At 42.4% G+C, this 23425-nt stretch overlaps 4 protein-coding genes across 8 annotated transcripts in view; 2 read left to right on the top strand and 2 right to left on the bottom strand.

Moving 5' to 3' along the window:
* The window catches only part of AFF4 (ALF transcription elongation factor 4), an 88119-nt gene extending 78839 nt beyond the window's left edge, over positions 1-9280 (top strand). For all 4 annotated transcript variants that reach the window (XM_053567193.1, XM_053567191.1, XM_053567189.1 and 1 more), the window contains one exon: positions 3291-9280. In XM_053567193.1, coding sequence (XP_053423168.1) covers positions 3291-3418 — 128 coding nt within the window. In that variant the 3' untranslated portion in view covers positions 3419-9280. The remainder of the gene's footprint in view (positions 1-3290) is intronic.
* A 203-nt stretch (positions 9281-9483) lies between these two features.
* Positions 9484-11123, bottom strand: LEAP2 (liver enriched antimicrobial peptide 2). Its single transcript, XM_053567196.1, has 3 exons — positions 10989-11123; positions 10648-10787; positions 9484-10063 (listed from the first exon to the last, which is right to left on the bottom strand). Exons 1-3 carry the CDS (start codon positions 11043-11045, stop codon positions 10027-10029), a joined length of 234 nt encoding a protein of 77 aa, XP_053423171.1. The 5' UTR covers positions 11046-11123; the 3' UTR covers positions 9484-10026.
* Positions 11124-11421: 298 nt separating this feature from the next.
* On the top strand, positions 11422-23204 carry GDF9 (growth differentiation factor 9). 2 transcript variants are annotated; one of them, XR_008375274.1, is made up of 2 exons: positions 11422-12524; positions 21917-22050. XR_008375274.1 is itself a non-coding variant. In XM_053567188.1 (2 exons), the coding sequence occupies exons 1-2, from the start codon at positions 20159-20161 to the stop codon at positions 22876-22878; spliced, it is 1359 nt and encodes a 452-aa protein (XP_053423163.1). In that variant the 3' UTR covers positions 22879-23204. The 2 variants fall into 2 exon arrangements, 1 of the variants encoding a protein (XP_053423163.1); XM_053567188.1 differs by lacking the exon at positions 11422-12524 and adding an exon at positions 20159-20555 and having other exon boundaries at positions 21917-23204.
* On the bottom strand, positions 16587-17750 carry LOC128569095 (cytochrome b-c1 complex subunit 8). Its single transcript, XM_053567186.1, has 3 exons — positions 17726-17750; positions 17429-17595; positions 16587-16786 (listed from the first exon to the last, which is right to left on the bottom strand). The coding sequence occupies exons 2-3, from the start codon at positions 17580-17582 to the stop codon at positions 16692-16694; spliced, it is 249 nt and encodes an 82-aa protein (XP_053423161.1). The 5' UTR covers positions 17583-17595; positions 17726-17750; the 3' UTR covers positions 16587-16691.
* Positions 23205-23425: the final 221 nt, after the last annotated feature.

Below are 23425 nucleotides of genomic sequence, written 5' to 3'. Positions count from 1 at the left end.
CTGATTACCAGATGAAAATGAAAGATTTATATTTAGCTCGGCACCCATAGCTCAGTGAGTAGGGCGCCAGCCACATACACCAAGGCTGGCAGGGTCAAGCCTGGCCCAGGCCTGCTAAACAACAATGGCAACTGCAACCAAAAAATAGCCAGGTGTTGTGGCAGGCGCCTATAGTCCCAGCTACTTGGGAGGCTGAGGCAAGAGAATCTCTAACCCCAAGAGTTTGAGGTTGCTGTGAGCTGTGATGCTACAGCACTCTACCAAGGGTGACATAGTGAGACTCTGTCTCAAAAAAAAAAAAGAAAGAAAGAAAGATTCATAACCCTAAGAAGGGTATGTGAAAGGTAGAAGAGGGACCCCAACATTTAACATAAAGTTGTGTTTATGAAAACATTATTTGTTCCCCAAATTTTAAACATTGTCAGTATTCCCCAGGAAAAGTTATAGAGCTAGAATTTCTTTTAAGTCACCCCTACTTTTCATTCTTCTCCCTGATGCCAGTTTTCTAGCCTCTCTCCCCCACTTTTTTGGGAAATTTTCAAACATTGACTAAAGGAGAGAGAATTAATACAGTAAACCCCATTTAACTTTCATTCATCTTTAGCTTCAGCAATACAACATTTTGCCAGTCTTGTTTCACCTCCCTCCCTGCTTTCCTTCCTTCACCCCTTCCTTCCCTCCCTCCCTCCCTCTCTCATACTTTTCTTAACCTTGGGAGTATTATAAAGCAAATACCAGATAGCATGGACATTTCACCTGAAAATGCTTTGCTGGGCATCCTTAAGTGATAAGAACTTTTCACAAACAAGACGTAGCTAAGTTAATAACTCTTTTACATCATCTAATACCTACTCTACCATACATAATATTTCTCCTGCTGTGTCAAATGTGTCTTTTTTTTAATAGTTGCATTTATTTCAAGCAGAATCCAACCAAGGTCTGCACATTGAATTTCATTATAAGTTTAAGTGTCTTTCTCTGCTCCCCACCTTTTTTTTTTTTTTTTGCCATGCCATTGACTTTGGAGGTTAATCCAGGCCATAGAGTGTGTCATATTCCGGATTTGACAAATTACTTCATCATGCTGTCAGTTATCGTTCCATCCCTCTTCTTTTCTTATATTGGTAATTACCTCTTGAGACTTGATTACATTCAGGAGTTCAGCGTTTCAGTTAAGAATGTTTCAGTATTGCATCATATCAGGAGGCAAGTTATCACTATTTGGTGATATTAAATTTGGTTAGTAGATTGAATTTCTTTTTTTCTTATTTTTTGTTTTTTGTGGTTTTGGCCGGGGCTGGGTTTGAACCCGCCACCTCCGGCATATGGGGCCAGCGCCCTACTCCTTTGAGCCACAGGCGCCACCCCAGTAGATTGAATTTCAATCAGGTAGTATCAGCCTGGTCAATTTGATGTAAGAATCCCTATTATACTTTTTTTTTGAGACAGAGTCTCTGTTGCCCTGGGGTAGATTGCCATGGTGTCACCATAGCTCATGGCAACCTCAAACTCTAGGTCTCAAGATATCCTCTTGCCTCAGCTTCCCAAGTAGGTGGTGCCTGCCATGACACTCTGCTAGTTTTTCTATATTTTAGTACAGATGGGGTCTCAGCTCTTGCTCAGACTAGTTTTGAACTCCTAAGCTCAAGCAATCCACCCACATCAGCCTCCCAAAGTACTAGGATTATAATCGTGAGCCACTGTGCCAGGCCAGAATCTCTATTTACTTTAACATAAGCATCCACTAACTATCATTGCCTGGTTCCATTATTATATTAGGGAATAGAAAAGTCACTGGGCATTTTGCCTCTTTTTTTCCCTGCACATCTGAAGACCCTCTTATTAGTCCTTTTTTCCCTTATCTGCCCCCCAAATCACTTTGGGATCAAATCTTAGGATATTGTTGTTCCCTCCTCCACTCAGTGGTGTAGCCTTTCACAGGTTCACCAGCCTGTATTTGTTCACAGAGGAGGAATCCTTTTCTATTTCTTTTTTTTTTTTTTTGTGGTTTTTGGCTGGGGCTGAGCTTGAACCCGCCACCTCCGGCGTATGGGACCAGCACCCTACCCCTTTGAGCCACAAGCGCTGCCCCCTTTTCTATTTCTTAAATTACTGTCGTGGGATTTAGTTTATCAGTGGTACATGGCATGTGATTATAGCTGAAAGGTTGATACAGGCTGGCTATCATAAGTATCTAACCTTACAGGGGCTAGATGTTATGGGAAACATGCAAAGAACATATTTTCTTTTGTTATCACTTGCTTCTTATACAAAAACAGTACACAAAATGTTTTAAGGGCGGCACCTGTGGCTCAGTGAGTAGGGCGCCGGTCCCATATGCCGGAGGTGGCGGGTTCAAACCCAGCCCCGGCCAAAAACCACAAAAAAAAAAAAATGTTTTAAGAATCAAATAATAGGCTCGATGTCTGTAGCTCAGTGGTTAGGGTGCCGGCCACATACACTGGGGCTGGCAAGTTCGAACCCTGCCCAGGCCTGCTAAATAGTGACAATGACAACAACAACAAAATAGCCAGGTGTAGTGATGGGCGCCTGTAGTCCCAGCTACTCAGGAGGCTGAGGCAGGAGAATTGCTTAAGCCCAAGAGTTTGAGGTTGCTCTGAGCTGTGAAGCTACGGCACTCTACTGAGGGCGACATAGTGAAATTCTGTCTCAAAAAAGAAAATCAATATATTGTGGCACTAAGTCTTCATTTTAATTGTGTTTATGGCTTAGTAGCAATATATATCAGTGGATTGTCTGGCCATACATTCTATTTATGTGTTACATGACTAAGGGCAGCAGTCCCCAACCTTTTTGGCACCAGGGACCAGTTTCGTGGAAGACGGTTTTTCAATGGATGGGGAATGGTGTGGATTTTCATAAGGCGCACACAGCCTAGATCCCTCACATGCTCAGTAGGGTTCATGCTCCTATGAGAATCTAATGCTGCCCCTGATCTGATTGGAAGTGGAACTCATTTGGTGGTGCGAATGATGGGGAATAGCTATAAATACAGGTGAAGCTTTGCAGGCTGGCCTGCTGCTCACCTGCTGTGCCGCTGGTTCCTAACAGCTATAAACCTTGGCCTGGGTGTTGGAGATCACAGACTTAGAGAACAGTATAACTTGAGAGACTGGAATGATTTGTTCTGAGACATGGATAGTAATCATTTTAGTGGGATAGGCAGTATTATTTGACTTCATATGAATGCTATTCTATAGTCTATCCTCAGATTTTAGAGCAATAATTCAAAGACCATGCATCATTTAACAAATGTTTTGGTTTTCTAGAATTCTTTGCTGAACTGGATAAAGTAATGGGCCCTCTCATCTTTAACGCAAGCATCATGACAGATCTAGTTCGTTACACCCGGCAGGGACTGCACTGGCTTCGCCAGGATGCCAAGTTGATATCTTGAACTGAACACATTCTCGTTGCCTCTGATTTTCTCCACAACACTGTGTCACATCACGAAGGAAAACTGCCATACCACGCCACCTAGTCGACACTAAGAATAAGGAATGGTTTTCTCCTCCTTGGTTCATGTGTTGTTTTTATAACCCAATGCCATCATGTCGATTGGCCCCTTTAATATTCCCAATGTGAAAAATTATTTAAATGCTTTTAAATCTGCAGCACATTGGTAAGATGGTTTCAGTGATCTGTAATAAGATCGAAATTCCAGTTGCAATTCATAACTAATCAGTTGAAATTATATTTATTTTAATTTTTTTAAGTTCCCAGATTGGGGCTAGTTTAAAACTTAGTTATTTCTGTCTGTAAATTTACTTTGTTGAATATTTAGCATAAATTTAAGGTAGACATTTTTATTTATATACTTTGGGAGATTTGTTACCTAATGTCTTTGTGGTAGCTCTTCTAAGAGTAAGAATTGGTTCACCTAAAATAGGACATCTTCTTTTTACACCTACTACCTGATGTTATTATTTGAAATCTTAACTACAATTTTCTTATTGTAGACTTTATGGTATTAAGGATATTCTTCTACACATGAAAAATCACTTATATATGTGAGAAGATTGGCATTCAACGTGGATGTAAGATGAAATGTGTCTGATTTGATATGCATTATTTCATAAACTGTGAATGTGTGTTAATAACACTACAGCAATCACAAGGTGACTATTCCTTGCATTTAATGCATTACAAAAGAGGGCAGGCAAACTTTGTAGAAGATGCATATCATGTTGAAGTTTCATAAAAGGACAATCTTGAACTTCATGGATTTTATTAAAACAATGTTTTGTTTTTTTAAGAGATGGGATCTTACTGTGTTGCCCAGGCTGATCTTGAACTCCTGGGCTCAAGCAAACTTCCCAAGTAGCTGGGATTACAGGTGTGAGTAAGCCAGCATAACAGGTGCACACAGTATGCCCAGCTCGTGTGTTCCTTTTTGTTGCTAATCATTTGATACCTAATGGAAACAATACGTGACTGTGGGGAAAAAAGGATGATCCAACTCCTGAGGATTGCTGCCTGTGTCTCTTTAATTGATAATGTTTGAAGGTTAAAATCTTATTTAGATTTTTGTTTTCCTCCTACTAGATTGTGATGCTCTGATACGTGCATACAGTGACTGATGTACAAATGGGCTGGAGCTTTGGTGTATGTGCTTTTGGTATACAACTTACAGTTCTAATGCCTGATGTAGAGATGATGAATTTTTCCTTTTAAAGTCTGTGTTGTATTTATTCCCTTTGTATTATGAAGGCCCTCATCAATGATGTATGTTTCTGATGGGATCAGAAAATTCACACTAGGAAAGTACCTAACTTGGTTTAATGTGAGCTGTCTTGGGAAAGGGAGGGGAACGGGGATAGAGCTTAAGAAGCCAGCTCTGTAAGAGTTGTATATCTGAGTACCTTTCCCTACAAGGTGCATATAGGAGTCAAAGGTAAGACGTTTACCCTCTATATATACTTTGTTTTTAATGCCCCTATCATATATGGTGTGCCTTAAATCTTACCTTTAAATGAAGACTCTATGGATTGTTTACAGATAAAGTTTTACACTAGGACCAGATTGTTCATAACTGGTTGGTCTTCTACAGTAATAATGTTAAATTCTCTTCCTCTTAAATCTTCCTTTAGGGTCACATAAAGATTAAGTCTTTTAGAAAAGCTAATGCTTTAATACATGACTTAGTCTAACCAATTGGGTGATGCTGCTTAAAAAAACAATTTGTCCTTCTTCCCATTCCAAAAATAAACCCATCCATTGAGAGAAGAAAATAAAAAACATTGCCCCACTATTTGTAGTTGATTGCTAAGGCTTGAAATGGGAAAGGGGGAAGAAGGGATAGAAAAGCTCCCAGTCCAATGGTGCAGTGAATCTTTTGTGTGTGAGTCTTTTTTTTTACTCTTATTTCTGAAGCTAGTGTACTTCATTGTCCTGTGGCCTCATATTTATAGAGCTTCTTAATTGTTTTGTACCTCAAGTTGTTTTTACATCACTGAAGATGGAAATATACAAATTATGTTGAATTTAATCTTTTTCCTTTGGATAAATTGCCTCTGATACCTTTTTAATTTAATCTTAGTGTGTTCTAGGAACAGTTTTCCTTAAGAGAACAACTCAGCGATCATGATAGCTGTTTAGTAAGAAATAACTTTTGTTAAGCAGGTACATGTATGTCCTGTCCTGATTTCTCTGATTCCTTAATTTGCAGTGATGTCTTAGAAGTGGAAAAAGTATCCTATGGGGTTTTAGACTTTCAACAACAGCCAGTGGGGCACCTCTCAGTTCTAGTGTATTCTAGTCTCTTGTGTGTCCTGAAAGGCAGCAGGAGCACTTCTTGGGTCACACTGATAACTTTGTTAAAGCCGAATTTCCTGCATGTTTTATGGTGCTGCTCTATAAGATATTTTCTCTTTAAAATGATGTTAATTCTTAGAGAATGAATTTTTTAAGCTTTTCATTGTGGAGGGTTTTTCCCACAAGATAGTAATGGGTGGTGGATCAAAATCTTATTCTAAATAATTGAACTTTCATTGTCAAAGCTGTGGAAATACTACTCTGTATCCTCCGTGTCTGTCTTCTCAAGTGTCCTGTCTGTGTCATCAATCTGCTCTAGCACATTCTTTGGACTCCTTTACAGGTGACCATTCCTCCCTCCTCAGTAGGTGTCCTCAGTGTTTTCTAACCATTTAAAACTGAATTTGACAAGTGGCTAAAAACTTAGTCTAAGACTTGTACTTAATATATAGTTAATTATAGAAATACTATATAGCAACTATTTTAACAATTACTCTGTTGACTGCTCTTTACAACCACACTTGTGTGCCAGAAGGCAGCATCCTACACATTGGACTCTTTACAATGGATGAAGTTGTCAAAGTAGTCTTGCCTGGGCCAGGCTGTGGGGAGCAATCCCTTTCAGGTGATTCAGACTTTCACAGCTCGGTCCAGGCTCTAGTCTGGCTGGAGAGCATCCAGTCCATTCCTTGCCTCAGTGCCACCTTTTTCTGGGCAAGTAGCCAAGAACCAACTACATAAGCATGAGTACTTTCAGATAAATTTACAGCTATAGCTGCCGAAGACTGGAGAAGTTTGACCACCACTGATTTAATTCTCCAGTGTAAAAGCAATTTAGCGTAATGTGTGCACGTGCCCACACGCGCCTGTGTTTCTGGAAAGCTTTTGCACAGATAGATCCCTAGGCATCTGGGCTGCACCTTGAGTGTCACACTTGTGGCTTTATTAGATTCACAGTTTTTTTTTAAATTGTTGTTCATTTCTTTTCATTCAAGGTTTAATCAGCGTGGTCAGACAGCATCATTTTGTATTTAATGACTGAAACTTTGGTACATTAACTTAATGAACGAGCTTGCATCATGAAGCACGAGCCTATGGAAGGCAACTGTTATAAATGAAAATGCTAGCTCTGGAGGCCAGTGCTCTGTGGAGTTTCAGAGCCGCCGGTGATTGTTCCACTCAGTGATGCCTAGTTATGTAGAGGAGGGGTACACTGTGCACTCTTCTAGGTGTGAGGGTATGCAACTTTGGATCTTAAAATTATGTACACATACACACTTTATATATATGTACGTATGTATGAAAACATGAGATTAGTTCGTCAAAAATGTGTGTGTTTAGTATTTTAGCTTAGTGCAACTATTTCCACATTATTTATTAAATTGATCTAAGACACTTTCTTGTCGACACCTTGAACATTAATGTTCAAGGGTGCAATGTGTATTCCCTTAGAGTGTTAGAGCTTAATTACTATGATTTGTAGTAAAATGACTATTAAAATACATTTGAGTCCTTCTGTAGTGTAATAGGGCTCTTACAGGGTGGGAAGGATTTTAATTTTCCAGTTGCTAATTGAACAAAATGGCCTCATTGTGTATTTTGATTCATAGGAGTTTGTGTCTGGGTCCCAGGATCATCTGCTGGAGATGACTGTTCTGGCACTGTGGTGATGTTTTTTAAAAAAACTTAAGTAACTTGGGGAGCCAGAGCATTTCAAATCCATATAGACTCCTATAACTCATATTTCCTACATGGAACACAGATTTCATTTTGACTTTATGCATCAGTGTGTTGGAGAGGCAGACTTTTTTCTAGTAATATTGTACATCCAAGGTTGCTATTCAGTAAAATTGATTAAAGAGCTAATTATTGAACAGCTTTGAATATGTAGTGACAAGAGAGCAAGTTGTTCATGTTTGTTGAGCACATCTTTCACATATTCACTAACGGAGAAATTCATTTTAGACCTCTAGACCATCTACTAAGGTGCTGGTCTTATTGAGCTCCTATTCATATGAAACTCTAGGGTTAATTCAAAAGAACTTGCTATCTCCAGTAAAGAGAGGAAGAATAGCAATCTCTTTTAATGGAATTTGGTCACAGAATGAGGTATTGCAGTTTTAAGTCTAAAGCAAGTCTTAGAGATCTTTAAGCATTGTAAAATAGCAACCTTAGTAGTCACAACATAAACAGTTGACTTTGGGAATGTCAGCATAGACCTCTCCCTGTCACCATTGTTCAGCTAAGCATAACTTGCCATTCTTAAAACAAAAACAAAAAAAGCTTTCTAAACGTGGAAAAGCTCCCACCCAGAAATTGTAGTTATATTCAGTTTTTTGACCTCTTACTGCTTCCATGTGGGGTTTCTTTTCAGCTTTTAACCATTGGAATTTTCTACCTGTTATGTTCCTCTCTGGAAAATATCTATTTGGAAATGCTGCCTTTCAAATCAATGCCATGGTTATCCATACTGTTGAGTTTGTTGTTGCTGTTCAAGAAGTGTTCCCATTTTACAACTTTATGCACACACCTGGCAGATCATTGACATTTGCATTCAACAGTACTAAGATGGGGTGGGGGGGGGGCTCACCAACAGAGTTGGCCTAATTGACAGTGCCTGAAAAGGCACCACCTTTGAGGGCCAGCTGTGTGGTTGGTAAGCACAGTTATGAAAATTTGTATCTAGCCTCCTTTTTGAATTGTTTTAGGAAATTTTGTATATGGAGGATAGAAATACTTATATATTTATTGAAAATCCTTTTATTTGAGATTAAAATTATTTGGTAAATAATGGTTTGATATTTGGGGAGTATTTTGGAGGGGAGGAAATACTGCCAGTAAATTAAAAGCCTATTGATTCTGCAGAAAGGTACTGTTAGTGACTGATAGGATGCCTTTGTTTTGTACATGATCCAAATCTGTATTTTACATTTCTTTTTTTTTGCAGTTTTTGGCCAGGGCTGGGTTTGAACCCACCACCTCTGGTATATGGCGCTGGCACCCTACTCCTTGTGCCATAGGCGTCGCCTGTTTTACATTTCTTTTACCCAAAATATTTAGGCATCTGACATTTTCAACCAAAATTTCAATTATATACTGTGATTTTTATTTGTTGCAATACATTAAAATTTCAGAGGTACTTTGGGGCTTAAAAGCTAGGATTTCTAAGTCAGTATGTGCATTTCACATAATAAAGCTGTTAATGGTGAGCAAAGTATTATATACTAACTAGATTTTTCCACATCTGTATAGTATATTATATGTATTTTGTGGTATTGAAATTATAGAAAGTTTAGAGTGTCAAACATGCGTTTAATGTGTATTTTTAAACAAATTTATGGCAATTAAAATATTTGGAGAACAAGGGTATCACATTTCAATTTGTAAAGATCTTTTTAACTCTACTGTGTCATTAAAATGCTTTGTATAATGCCAAACCATAGCTGGAGAAACTAAGTTTAATAAATATCAAATAGATTTTCTGTATTAAAGTTTATAAACACTGTGCTCTTTACACTTTTCCAACTCTAACCTTGCGCTTTTCATGCAACTCCGGTTTTGTGTTTTAGGGTGCAGTAGTACTCTTCTTTAAAAATCTGGTTCCCCTAGCCCAGGTGTCATTTTTTGATTACAGAAATTCTGAACTTGCTGGCCATGGGTCTTAATGTATATATCAGAATTTGTCCTGCTCCAACAAAATCTCAAATCCTTTTTGGTGGCTTGAACTTTTATTGTTTTATTGAACTTGGTTTTTCTTCCAGTTCTGCCTTACATTCAGACAGTCACAAACAAACTTAAACACATCATTAGGTGGCATGTGGGCGACCTAGCCCATCTTAGGAACTTGCCAAGGCTATAATTGCATAGCCGTAGCTAAACTAACTCTCACCACACTTTTCCAGATTGAGAATTTAACAACACAGCATTATTATGTAATGCTGGTTTTTTCTATAGTATACAGAGTGAATCCTTCCCCTCAAAAGCTTGAATTCCAGACTGCTAAAATTTCAATTTGAGATATTTAATAATATCCATAGAAAAACTCTAAATTGATAAGTTTAGTTATGCTTACCACATAACATTCTAAGACGAAATGGAGACTAATTTAAAGCATATATTTGTCTTTAAATATTAAAAACACAAGAATGCTTCACTTTTGGGTCTCCAACAAACATGCAGTTAGTCAATATTCCATAGAACGGAGCATTGTTGCAAGTGCCTTGCTGTCCTTTTCTTCCTCTGGTATGTACATCATTCCTGCACCACAGTTAGGGAACAGCGTCTTTTTCTAGAGGAAAAGAAAATGTGATTTTTAAGACTGGGTCTAGGAGTGACCAAAGCCCACCTCTGCTTTATCTTCTGGTCTCAGGGAAAACTAAAGAAAGAAATACCATTCTTTCATGGTACCCCTGTTGAACTGTTCTCGTTTTTTTTTGTTTGTTTGTTTTGTTTTGTTTGTTTTGTGACAGTCTTAACTTTGTTGCCCTTGGTAGAATGCCATGGTATCATAGCTCAAGCCATCTTCTTGCCTCAACCTCCCAAGTAGCTGGGACTACAGGTGCCCACCACAACACCCAGCTAATTTTTCTATTTTTAGTAAGACAGGGTCTTACATAATCATCTGCACCAGTTCATCACCCATCTCCATTTTGCTCAGGCTGATCTCAAACTCCAATCCACTGGCCTCCCAGAGTGCTAAGATTACAGGCTTTAGGCACTGCACCCTGCCTGTTCTTGGCTCTTAACTCCTAACGGCTTCTCCATGGAGCTCCTAGCCTTTGACTAGGCACTCCTCCATCCCAGATTTATCCTGAGGTCTGTGTGTCTCCTGATCACTCTTGGCCCACCCCTGCTCCTGGGTTTGTGGAATACCTGCATAGCCTTGTGATACACTCAGAATCGTCCCGGCAGGAGGCTCCAATGGGCCTGAGGGAAACCCCTCTCCAAAATGGGGTCATTCTTCGTAGCCTTCTCTTTGCTGAACTCAGTTCTGGTATTGGGGAACCTTCTACCTGTATGACAAAGACAAATTCACCTCATATGCAAGAGTTGACACCCTGCTCCACACCTTGGATAAATGATCATTCCCAGGATGCTGTAGATTTAATAGGAACCATCCGTCAGGACTGAATCTGGCTTTCAAGTTCTCCGTACAGTTCCATTACCACTATCAGCTCCATGCTCCCCGCATACCCATACATACACTTCCTTACCAGGCCCAAGAGCAGCAGGCAGATCATGAGCACTGCACAGAGTTTGAGGTGCCACATCTTGACAGAGGAAGTTGGAGTCTGAAAGCCAGGGACAGTTCCCACTTTTATAAACTGGCATCACCTCTTCCGTGGTTGCCAGGTGAGAAGGGGGCAAAGTTTATATTTGTCATCAGGATTGATTTAGTAAGTTAATATCTGCCAGAGGAATGTGCTCAAGGGCTTTCAGGCACGTTGTATTTACTTATCCCTCGTCTGGACTTTGAGTGATTGTGTTGCTGGCCTGGACCCTTTCACGCTTTTTACCATAAGTCAGCACTGCCCTCCTTCCCTTTGAAAGCCACGTGAAACTACAGAGGGAGGCCAGGCAATTGGCCACATTTCTATTCCAAAACAGCTCAGTGAGATCACTCTAATCAAAATAGAATTCTAATAAGGAAGTCTTCAGAAATAATGTTGACCTCTTTTAGACTTGTGTGGGAAAGAAGCATTGATACGTTGCATACCGGCAAGTGGATAAAGACCTTATCTTTCGTGTGTCAATAGTCTGCAGTCCCCCAGATCCTGCCCTTGGATAGACAGACTATTAGCATAATCATCTGCACCAGTTCATCACCCTAGTAAGATGAACACCGGCTGTGGAAAATTCAGAATCTGGCTTAACCAGCCTCACAGAACTGATCTGGAGACTTAACCCAAGTTACAGGTGAAATGAATGAATGATTATAGAGGTTGGCTTTTGCTTCTTGTTTTTAAAAAATATGAGTGAGGAGGTAGCAGGATCTCTTAAATTAGTGGGAGAGTAATTTATGGGCTGTCTTCCCAGTAGTTGAATGAGGACTTGTCAGAACCTTTCCTTCCAGCAACCTCAGGGGATCAGGCATAGGGCTGAGATGTCAAAGTTTCAAACACCCATCAGTGTAGGTGAGAATTCCTGCAGATTTCTAGACCAAGGGAGGACATGTAGCTAAACCATGAGTGGTATAGTCATTGAATGACATGGACATATTTTTAATAAGTTTTGGGGGAAAGGTAAGAGTTCTGAGTAAGGAGATTCATGGGACTTTGTGTCGTCTTATCCCCTGAAAGGATAAGCCAAGACAAATGCCTGTCTGCCTGATATCTCACTGAAGACTTGGCTGCTACCCTCCCTTCCCAAGGCCTCACAGGTTGGACATTTGAAGAGCCTGCTTTTTGCTTTACAACAAGGAAAAGTGGGTGAGAGGCTGCACAGCTGAAGGCAGAACAAGGTGGTCACCAATCCTGCTGCCAGGCAAATAGAGGGAGCTTCTTGCCGAGGGAGAGAAGCATGGTGTGATGGACTTCAGAGCTGGGATTCAGCAGGTTGTGACTCCACCAAACTGACTGTCCTGGTCCTAGTCCTCTCAGGACCATGGAGTCAGGCTTAGAGAGGGACACCACTGATCGTACTTTGGGAGCATTGAGAAGAGACCAAGCCTAACTAACCACTCCTACAAATTCCAGACTAGTTAGCAGCTCTGTCCCTTCACCCCAAGTTTGGATACTGGCTAATCCCAGGTAGGTGCCCAACTAGGAACTTTTGCAGGGTGGGGGAGAGACTATGTGGTGACCTAGTGAACATTGGGTAAGAACACAAATGTGATTAGATAAGCAAAAGACTGAATAACGTGATGTCCTAGAGGCAGGTGGGTCTGTGGACTCAGTGTCAGCCTTCCCATAACCAGTCTGGGATGACATGGCAAATGGGATTTGGAAGCTGTTCATAAGATGGGTACTTCTTGTCCTCCTCTTCTGCATCTAGTACTCCAAGCAAAATCAAACTAATCTTTTGTGTTAATTTGTAAAGCCAGTACCACAATTAAGGAACGAGCCTAAAGCCCTGGGCCCCACATGTATAGGGAAAAAAGAACCCTTCATCCTCATGGGTGCTACACCACTGCAGAAGGCTTTGTGGTTCAAGCCTCTATTCTGTATGCCACCCCTCTCCCCAAAGAAAAAAAAATTAGTTATTGTCTGTGAAAGGAACCCACTATTAGGGAAAACATTTCAGTGTAGGTCTACATGAACTTTGTAATTATTTCATTTAAATTAAGTATGGACAGCTTGGTGCCTGTAGCTCAGTGGTTTAGGGCACCAGCCACATGCACCCAGGCTGGTTCAAGCCCAACCTGGGCCTGCTAAACAATGACAACTGCCACAAAAAAACAGCTGGGCATTGTGGTGGTTGCCTGTAGTCCCAGCTACTGGGGAGGCTGAGCCAAGAGAATCACTTAACCCCAAGAGTTGGAGTTTGCTGTGAGCTGTGATGTCACAGCACTCTACCGAGGGCAACACAGACTCTGTCTCAAAAAAAATAATTAAACATGGAGGCTAGGCGCAGTGGCTCATGCCTGTAATCCTAGCTCTCAGAGGCCAAGGCTGGTGGATTGGCTGAGCTCACAGGTTTGAGACCAGCCTGAGCAAAAGCCAGACCCCATCTCTAAAACAGCCAAGCATTGTGGCAGGCACCTGTATGCCGAGGTAGTTGGGAGGCTGAGGCAAGAGAATCAGTTGAGCCCAGGAGTTGAGGTTGCTATGAGCTATGATGCTATGACACTCTTCCAAAGACAACAAAATAAGGCTCTTCTCTCAAAAAAAAAAAAAAAATTTTTTTTTTTTTTAATATGGAGCAAGAATCAAATGTATAGAGCAGGGGTCCTCAAATTTTTTAAACGGGGCCAGATCACTGTCCCTCAGACCATTGGAGGGCCGGACTATAGTTTAAAAAAAAAACTATGAACAAATTCCTATGCACACTGCACATCTTATTTTGAAGTAAAAAAAAACAAAACAGGAACAAATATAATCACACTGTCTCATGTGGCCCGCGGGCCGTAATTTGAGAACCCCTGGTATAGAGGCAAAGAATCATCCAGGCAGCATTTAGCTAAATTGACAGCTGTCCACAGCCATCCATACTTTTTTTTTTTTTTTGAGACAGAGTCTCATTATGTCACCCTCGGTAGAGTGCTATGCCATCATAGCTCACAGCAACCTCAAACTCTTGAGTTTAAGTGATTCTCTTGCCTCAGCCTCCCAAGTAGCTGGCTACAGGCACCCACCACAAGGCTCAGCTATTTTTTGGTTGTAGTTGTCGTTTGGCAGGCTGGGACCGAATTTGAACCCACCACCCCCAGTGTATGTGTCCGACGCCCTAGCCACTGAGCTACAGGCGGCCAAGCCCACCCCATACTTGTGAGACTATGAAGACCTATTCCTGAACTCTTAAAAAGAAAAAAAAGTGCTCTCTGAGGGCGGCGCCTGTGGCTCAAAGGAGTGGAGCGCTGGCCCCATGTGCCGGAGGTGGTGGATTCAAACCCAGCCCTGGCCAAAACTACAAAAAGAAAAAAAAAGTGCTCTCTGCAATCAAATATTTTGCTGAAGGAATAAACACATAACTACATTCCTTCTCCAGTAGAAAGGCCTAAGCACCTGATCACAGTCCAGCCATAAGACTGGACTGTGTGGCAGGGTTTATGCAGTGCAGCAGGCCAGCCCTTGTCTCTTGTTCTATCAGCAACATGGAGGTATATCTCAGGCCTCTCGGGTACTGATATTTAGGGATTCGAATTATTTTTTATTATTAAATCATAGCTGTGTGCATTAATGCGATCATGGGCCACCATACACTAGTTTTATAGACCATTTGACACATTTTCATCACACTGGTTAACATAGCCTTCCTGGCATTTTCTTAGTTATTGTGTTAAGAAATTTACATTCTACGTTTACTAAGTTTCACATATACCCTTGTAAGATGCACCTAGGGGTTCGAATTATTAATTTATAAGAAGAAAATGAGACTGGAGCAGGTTAGACAGCTGAGAGCTTGGCAACTCTGGATACAATTCCCAGGGATTTTCTGAGATAAGTGCCTGGGATGAAATGGGAAAAAGAGGGTGTAGATACACGAGCAGCTGTTTGAAACGCATTCCAGGTAGACAGTTCATTGGGACTTAGCAGTAATTGGAAACTTTTTTACTGTCCCTGAGCAGGAGGTAGCTAATAAAAGATGAAAGACTCTGAAATGGAAAAACTTTTCCAGGTAAAATTTCAACAAAGGGTCAAACTATATTTACTTTTTTGCTAGTTGAAACTGGTAGGCCTGCATTTTGGGGACTCTGTTGGCAAAAACTGAAGAGAGCTCCTTTCAGTAGACTCTGCAGCTCATAAAAGTCCTGTGTGTGGCAGGCGCTGTTGGCTAACGCCTGTAACCCTAGCACTGTGGGAGGCTGAAGCAGGTAGATTGTCTGAGCTCATGGGTTCAAGACCAGCCTGAGCCAAGAGGGAGACCTCATCTCTAAAAATAGCCAGGTGTAGTGGTAGGCGCCTGTAGTCCCAGCTACTCAGGAGGCTGAGGCAAGAGAATCCCTTGAGCCCAAGACTTTGAGGTTGCTGTAAGCTATGATACCTTAGCACTCTACCAAGGGCTACAAAGTGAGACTTTGTCTAAAAAAAAAAGTCCTTGTTGGGCAGAAGCACTGGAGAGAAGGTTAAATGGAGCAAATGGTTGTGCCGTAGTAGAGGAAGGAGCCACACCCAGGGTGAGGCTGCAGGTGGATGGGTTTTAGGCATTGAGGCTCACAATAGCTGTCCTTCCTTCCTTAAAGGCTTCTCCTTTGTAGATTTCTACAAATACAGGGTAGAATAGCATGATCCCAGATCCCGTATCAGGTACAGGAGCTCTGAGCCAGGACAATTCACCATGTTCCATACACACACTGCCTCAGCACCCCTGCTGCACAGGTGAGATCCATGCACCCCAAGCTTGAAGAAGGAAGCCACTTGATGAGAAACAGGCTTAAAGCAGCTTTTAATTTTAGCCAAAGTAGAAGCTCAGCATGTCAAATGGCTTATAGCAGTCATGTCAGTAGAGCACTCCTAGTTAAAAAGGATTCAGACCAACAGGCTCAATGCCTGGTCCAGGCTAAGGGTGTTTGATTCTTTTGAGCTGGCATCTCCAAAGAAGCAGGGAGAAATAGTCTTTTTTTTTTTTTTTTTGTGGAGACAGAGTCTCACTTTATGGCCCTTGGTAGAGTGCCGTGGCATCACACAGCTCACAGCAACCTCCAGCTCCTGGGCTTAAGCGATTCTCTTGCCTCAGCCTCCCGAGTAGCTGGGACTACAGGCGCCCGCCACAGCACCCGGCTATTTTTTTGTTGCAGTTTGGCCGGGGCTGGGTTTGAACCCGCCACCCTCAGCATATGGGGCCGGCGCCTTACTCACTGAGCCACAGGTGCCGCTCAAGGGAGAAATAGTCTTAAGGGTAAACCCAGGCCAGGAAGGTGGGAGAGGGTGGCCACCTACATAGAGGTTGGGAACAAAAATCAGAAAGACTAGAGAAAGACCAGGGCCTGTCAAAGCAGTGCTCCTCCTCTGGCCTGTGAACCTTTTGAAGCTATGCAAGGTAATGAAGTGTCCAAAATTTTCATCAGATTCTCAAAGGAGCCTCTGACCCCAAATATGTTGCAAGACCTGGGAATAAATCTAGACAAAGAGGGGTGGCACCTGTGGCTCATAGGGGTAGGGCACAGTCACATGGAAGATTCTCCTCACAAAAATGTAAAATGACAACAATGCTGCACACAGAAAGTTTATTGTGTCTTCAAGACACTACAACGCAGATTCCTCTTCCAGAGAAGGAACTCATATCAGAGACAGGGAGACATCATCCAAATGAGTTGCTCATTTGTCATTTTCATAGACAGCTGGATTCTTCCTTTTGGATTTCTCGAACTCCTCAGTCCCCCATGTGTAGACAAGATAAAACACTACAAATGCTTTAAAAATCAAAAGTGAGAATAAGTATATTCATAAGACACATATGAACAAAAGTTCAGTCCTCTTTGTTCTACAACAGATTCTGCCCTCCTATTGCTCTCTTAGTTTTCAAGAATCCATTTTTGAACCAGAAGATCAAAAAAGGTTTCATTACACACCCATTTGACCAATAAGAAAGTGGTCTACCCAGGAAAATGGGTCACCGACCCTTCCTCACCTCTCCCTGGCTGCACATTAAAATAACTTAAAGTGAAATAACTGAGATAAAATTCACATAACAAACTTCACCATTTTAAAGTGAATACTTCCGCAGTTCTTAGCATATTCATTAGGCCGTGCAACTGTCATCATTATCACCTGCACACTTAAAACATTTCATCACTGACGCGTGGATAAAGATGACTTCAGGGAAGGACGGTGGAGTGACCCAAGCGACCTTAAACCAATCATTTCAGTTCTGTGACTGTGTTCCCCCTAAGATGGGGCGGATGTTATGACTAGCACAGGGGGTGTAGGAATATTCGATGAGAAAGGTGTGCAGTTACAGATGTTTGCCTGACAGCGAGCGCCCACCGAGGGGACCGCAGTCACTATACTGTAGAGTCCAGCTGCCCGCCCCTCGCCAGGCCCAAGGCACTCACGCGGCGCCACCCGAAGGAAAGATGCCTGAATGCGGCGAATCATGTTGGGGATTCCCTTAGTGAAGTAGTGAGGAAAAGCACGCTGCTCGAAGGGTGACAAGCTGTAAGTGATCACATGCCGCATCCGCGTCAGGTTCCCAAACTCGCGGCCCATCGTGGCTGCGGCCCTGCAGGACAGAGAGGCAGACAAGCGGTTGGCTCGGTTTCGGGACGCGTCCGCAACCACAGATGCCCACCCTGGCACTTCTCAGACTCCCCCAGCCAGGCTGCACCCCCACCCTCTCCATAGCCACCAACACTGAGCAGCGAGACCCCACTCCCGCACCGGGGTCACCTCTACCCCCACAGTAGCGCAGCACCGGCCTCCGTGCGCCACTTCCGGTGAGATCGGACGCTGCTCCGGGAGGGCATGAGATCATTTCCGGGGGATACCATTTTCCTGTTTTCTCCAGGGGAAGACGCCCTTGCCCCCCGAAATGGAGAGAAGTGAGCTGGTCCCACGGGACCAAAAGGTGCAGAGGCAAGGAGAAAGGGTGACTGGTCAGCTGTCGCCTAACTGGCACAATGTGAGGGTGTACAGCACACCCTCGGGGTGAAGGGCTACACTACAACTTGAACTTTACCTAAGAAAAGTACACAATGTAACCTAACCATTTGTACCCTCATATTAATCTGAAATTAAAAAAAAAAAAAGTTGAACAAAAAATGTGGAAAGGACCCAGGTGACCCCGGTCCTCCAACTCGGAGGGTGCCTGTGAGTCCGGAGGCTAAGCCTTCCCGCCTCTGCAGAACGCGAGGTTTTATTTGGTCTTGACCAACAGCTGAAAGGTGGCTGGGTTATTTTCAGGCTGTCAGCGACCCCAGTACCAAAATCAGGGTCACAGGTCTAAGGCTTCTCTCGGTAACCTCTGTTTTAGAATCCACTGGCAGGCTGTAAACGTTTTCCAAACGTTTCCTCACATTTGGCCACAGAAGTCATCAAATAATCGTCAAGTAATTGATTAACACTGTTAGTGGCGGTAGAAAGGGAGAAAAGGCCACCTGGACAGCAGCCAGCTTCCTGCCTACATGGTTTGAGGAGGGGCGGGGGCGCGGGGGGTCTCATGAGCCTCAAATTGTCCTTTCCACGCTCTGGGGAGAGAGGCAGGAACGCCCGGTGTGAGGCGTCATTGTGTTTTCCCTAGCATGCAACTCTGCACGGAGACGCTGTTGTCCTCCTAAGCCTGGCTCACTTTTCAGTGCTCCATGCATTGTCTGAAAATGTTTTAAACTAAATGTCACTAAACTCTAATTCAGCAGTTTGGGTGTGTTTTATCACCCTGCTTACTAGCTACCGACTAGGGAGACTTGGCAGGCGGTAACCGTGCATTTTGCAGACATACCTGTTTAATCCGTCTAGGTACTGCACAAATTGTTTTTGTGTCGTGTATTATGGGAAGGGGGAGTAGTCTGCTTGGGGGTGACACTCATTTCAGCTTTTCATGGTGCACCTTAGCCTCATTTTTATAAAATGCAATAGCCTGGGAGGCCGAGGATCAGGCTCAGGCCGTGGATTGCCTGAGCTCGCGAGTTCAGAGACCAGCCTGAGCCAGGCAGAGCGAGACCTCATCTCTAAAACTAGCCGGGCGTTGTGGCGGGCGCCTGTAGTCCCAGCTACTCGGGAGGCTGTGGCGAAAGAATCGCTTGAGCCCAAGAGTTTGAGGTTGCTGTGAGCTGTGATGTCACAGGACTCTACTGAGGGCGACAAAGTGAGCTTCTGTCTCAAAAAAATAAGTAAATAAAATAAAAAATAAAATGCAGTAGTCTGGCCTCAACTCAAAGGCAAGAGCAGAAATAACCACAGGGGGTTTTACCAACATTTGCATGGTCAATAAAAAAATTAAGCACTTATTTTATTGCACTTCGAAACATCTCAAAACCTTTCATCCAACATATGCATAGATGGGTGTGCAGACCAAACAAAGTAAGGAAATAAAGATATTATATTTTTAGTCAAGGTTCAAAGTGCTGTCCTTTACTTTCAATTAAAAAAGGATTTTAATTAAAATGCATTTTACGCTAAAAATGCAATTGCAATATTCCAAGTACATAGCCTATATTAAGCCACCTGGAAAGACCAACAACCTACCAATGTTCTGCTCTCTGTAATTTCTATGCCAGTTGTGACTTTCCCTCATCCAAGTCAATGTGGAATAAGTCAAGGCACCTGGAACTGGGAGTGGTCACGAGGATGAATCAAGAGGAAGGGTAAACCTAATACCATAAATTGCATACCAACATCTGACTATCATCATGAATAATTAGTCAGCTTTTCCACATCGCTTTTCAGCAAGTAGCTGTAAACATCTTAGGAATCCTAATTTCCCTCAAAAAATAAAAGGTTATATTTTAAGATCGTTCCTTACTTTCTCTTAGATTTTGAGGTACATAGTTGGTCCATTAGTATAATAACAGGTTTTAAGTAACTGGGGAAAAGGTAGCAGAAAGCTAAATAACCAAATAAATCTGTATCTAATGAGGGCAAATTGGCTAAATAGGGTGTTATCAGCTGTTTGATATAGAACCGATAAAAATTATCTTCAACTAGGCATCTTTGAGGCCTGATTACAGAAGTGATGCTAATCCACCCACACACCTAAAATTTATTTAAGAGACCAAGCTAGGGTCTTCCTGGCCTTTAGAAAGAAGACTGGCATGGGGCAATGTGTTCCTCCCTAGATTTTACAAGCCATGGCACTTCCCGGCGAGTTCCTCCTTTGGTTTTGCTGTTTTGCCTGGCTGTGTTTTCCTAGTAGCCTTGGTTCTCAGGCTTCTAGGAGAGAAGCTCAGATTGCAGCTAGTTCTGAATTGGAATCTGAGGCTGAGCCTTGGTCCTTGCTGCAGCCTGCAGACAGGAGGGATAAATCTGGCCTCCTTCCTCCTCTCTTCAAAGTCCTATCTGATGGGCAAGGTGGAGCACCTAGGCTACAGCCAGACTCCAGAGCCTTGCAATACATGAAGAAGCTCTATAAGGAATATGCTACTAAGGAAGGGATTCCTAAATCCAACAGAAGTCACCTCTACAATACTATTCGGCTCTTCACCCCCTGTGCCCAGCACAAGCAGGCTCTTGGAGACCAGGTGACAGGTGTGTAAGAGCAGATTGGTTCACTGAAAGGAGGGAAAATGATAGAAGGTAGTAGATTTCAGTTACAGAAAGGAGCTAGGTCTAGCTCCTTGAATTGCATTTTTTTTTGTTTTTTTTTTTTTTTGGCCGGGGCTGGGCTTGAACCCGCCACCTCCGGCATATGGGACCGGCGCCCTACCCGTTGAGCCACAGACGCCGCCCGTGCATTTTATTTTGCATGGTACTCAATCTTATTGTTTCTTCCTAATCCCCTCATTAGTTAAGGTGGGCCAATATGATAGCATTTTAAAGTCACATGAGACTTGCTGCTGGAGGTTAACTTCTCTTTCCATCCACCATGCTTTTGGCCCAGAAATGTGCCTACAATGTCTCGTATAGCTATTGGTGTGCGGTGTTAAAATGGATCTTTTCTCCTTGTTTGTTGTTTTCTGTGAGAGGAAAGCCTAAGTTCCCACTTGGAACAGTGGGTCCTTACAGGAACAAAGTGTTAGTCAACAGTTTGACTCAGCATATTGGTGTCTTACAGGTGTGAGAGAGGATCTGTGCTTTATAGAATAGTGTGCTCACAGGTTTATAACTTCAAAAAACATAACCCAACAGGGCAGTTGTGGCTATTTAAAACCCTAGCTCCTCCCTTATTTAGAGCATCTGTTTTTAATCTCAAGTGTTCTTGATTAACTTGGACAATGTTTTTAATTGACTTCATTCCATAGAGCTTAAAATGTCATCTTAACAAGACTGATATGGTTTCCCATCTAAAGCCTAGAGTCTAGAGACTCTTCAAGAGAAAAATACTTTATTAGTTCCCTATGCATTTGGAGCAAATTATTAAGAATAAAACTGCAGAATTTAATGATTCTCTGTTTTAATTTTATTTCCAGAAAGACCAAATCAGTCTTTCTGGAAATAAAACATCTGGTGTTGTAGCTGGAAATTATATTCTTTTTGTGATAGTCTCACTTGGTCACCCTTGGTAGAGTGCCGTGGCATCTTGGCTCACAGCAACCTCAAACTCTTGGGCTCAAGCAATCCTTTTGCCTCAGCGTCCCAAGTAGCTGGGACTATGGGCACCTGCCACAATGCCTGGCTATTTAGAGATGAGGTCTTACTCTTGCTCAGGCTGTCTGAAACTTGTGAGCTCAGGCAATCTACCCATGTTGGCCTCCCAAGTGTTAGGATTACAGGCATGGGCCTAGTTATGTTCTTTTTATATAAACCCCCTTCTTCCTTTTTTGAGGCCTGAGGAAGTGTGGTGGCGGTGGTTGGGGGGAAGGGAGAAAGCCTATTATGAAGTATTCCTTGACTTCCTGTTACATTTGATTCATGTTTAAGCATTACTGGTGGATTGTTTTTCTTCTTAGGAATCCTTCCATCAGGGAATCTGCTGTTTAACCTGGATCGTGTTACCACTGTTGAACACTTACTCAAGTCAGTCTTGCTATACACTATCAACAACTCAGTTTCCTTTTCCTCTCCTGTTAAATGTGTATGCAACCTGGTGATAAAAGAGCCAAAATCTTCTGGCAAGACTCTTTCTAGAGCTCCACATTCCTTTACTTTTAACTCCCAGTTTGAATTTGGAAAGAAACATAAATGGATTGAGATTGATGTAACCACCCTCCTTCAGCCTCTAGTAGCCTCCAACAAGAAGATTCACATGTCTGTAAATTTTACCTGCATGAGACACCACCTGCAGCCTCCTTTGGCACAGGATGGCCTCTTTAACATGACTCTTCTAGTGTTCCCCTCACTGATCTTATATTTGAATGACACAAGTGCTCAGGCTTATCATAGGTGGTATTCCCTTCACTACAAAAGGAGCCCTTCACAGGTTCCTGACCAGAAGAGCAATCTGTCTGCCTATCCTGTGGGAGAAGAGGCTGCTAGGGATGGGAGATTTTCCCGTCACCGGAGAGGTCAGGAAACTGCCGTCTCTGAATTGAAGAAGCCGCTGGTTCCAGCTTCCTTGAACATGAGTGACTACGTCAATCAATTTCTTTTTCCCCAAAATGAGTGTGAGCTCCATGACTTTAGACTTAGCTTTAGTCAGCTGAAGTGGGACAACTGGATCGTGGCCCCGCACAGATATAACCCTCGATATTGTAAAGGGGACTGTCCCAGGGCAGTTCGGCATCGGTATGGCTCTCCAGTTCACACCGTGGTCCAGAACATCATCTATGAGACACTCGACTCCTCAGTGCCGAGACCATCATGTGTACCTGCCAAATACAGCCCATTGAGTGTTTTGACCATTGAGCCTGATGGTTCAATTGCTTATAAAGAATATGAAGACATGATAGCTACTAAGTGCACCTGTCGTTAACAAATGGTCCTCCAGACTAAAACCTTGAGCCTATTTGACAAAGTGAATGTTGTCTGTGCCCTCAGGAGAAAGCTTCACGTGTCAAATCTCTAAATGCAGCGTATGTTGTATGAGGACGAGCCTGTGTAGATTAGTATGTTCTGTGTGTAGAGGGTAACATCGGTTGTTGCTACTGAACCTTTCTATTTTGGATAGCTTTGAATTTTTTCCCTTGGCCTTTTTTTAAACAAGAGTCTTATTCTTGATGGAAAAAAATTCTTAGCGTAAATCTTGGAATTGTAATTATAAACACAATTCACAGCACTATTGTCTTATTTAAGGGAAGAATAAATTCTTATCAATGGCATTAATTTTGTCTTTTCTTAAAGATTGCTTTAATGGCCGTGTGGGAGGGAGAAATCTATAAAAGCCGGCCTTAATTCAACTTTAGATCTTTTTTCAGAGTAAAAGAGAGGCTAACTTCTCTACCTAAATCCTGATGAAGTGAGTTATTTACTATGAGTAAAGTGTATGTACTATAACTCATTTCTATTGTTTGGTACATAAT

Source organism: Nycticebus coucang, chromosome 17 (genome assembly GCF_027406575.1).
Source record: "Nycticebus coucang isolate mNycCou1 chromosome 17, mNycCou1.pri, whole genome shotgun sequence".
Classification (NCBI taxonomy): domain Eukaryota; kingdom Metazoa; phylum Chordata; class Mammalia; order Primates; family Lorisidae; genus Nycticebus; species Nycticebus coucang.
This window is presented reverse-complemented; position numbering and strand designations above follow the sequence as displayed.

Coding starts and splice junctions, on each gene's coding strand:
- LOC128569095 (XM_053567186.1), bottom strand. CDS start 17,582: ATGGGCCGCGAGTTTGGGAACCTGACGCGGATGCGGCATGTGATCACT. Junction 16,787..17,428: donor TTTCCTTCGGGTGGCGCCGC/GTGAGTGCCTTG, acceptor TGATTTTTAAAG/CATTTGTAGTGTTTTATCTT.
- GDF9 (XM_053567188.1), top strand. CDS start 20,159: ATGGCACTTCCCGGCGAGTTCCTCCTTTGGTTTTGCTGTTTTGCCTGG. Junction 20,556..21,916: donor TCTTGGAGACCAGGTGACAG/GTGTGTAAGAGC, acceptor TTTTCTTCTTAG/GAATCCTTCCATCAGGGAAT.
- LEAP2 (XM_053567196.1), bottom strand. CDS start 11,045: ATGTGGCACCTCAAACTCTGTGCAGTGCTCATGATCTGCCTGCTGCTC. Junction 10,788..10,988: donor GCCTGCTGCTCTTGGGCCTG/GTAAGGAAGTGT, acceptor TTTGTCATACAG/GTAGAAGGTTCCCCAATACC. Junction 10,064..10,647: donor TGTATCACAAGGCTATGCAG/GTATTCCACAAA, acceptor CTTTTCCTCTAG/AAAAAGACGCTGTTCCCTAA.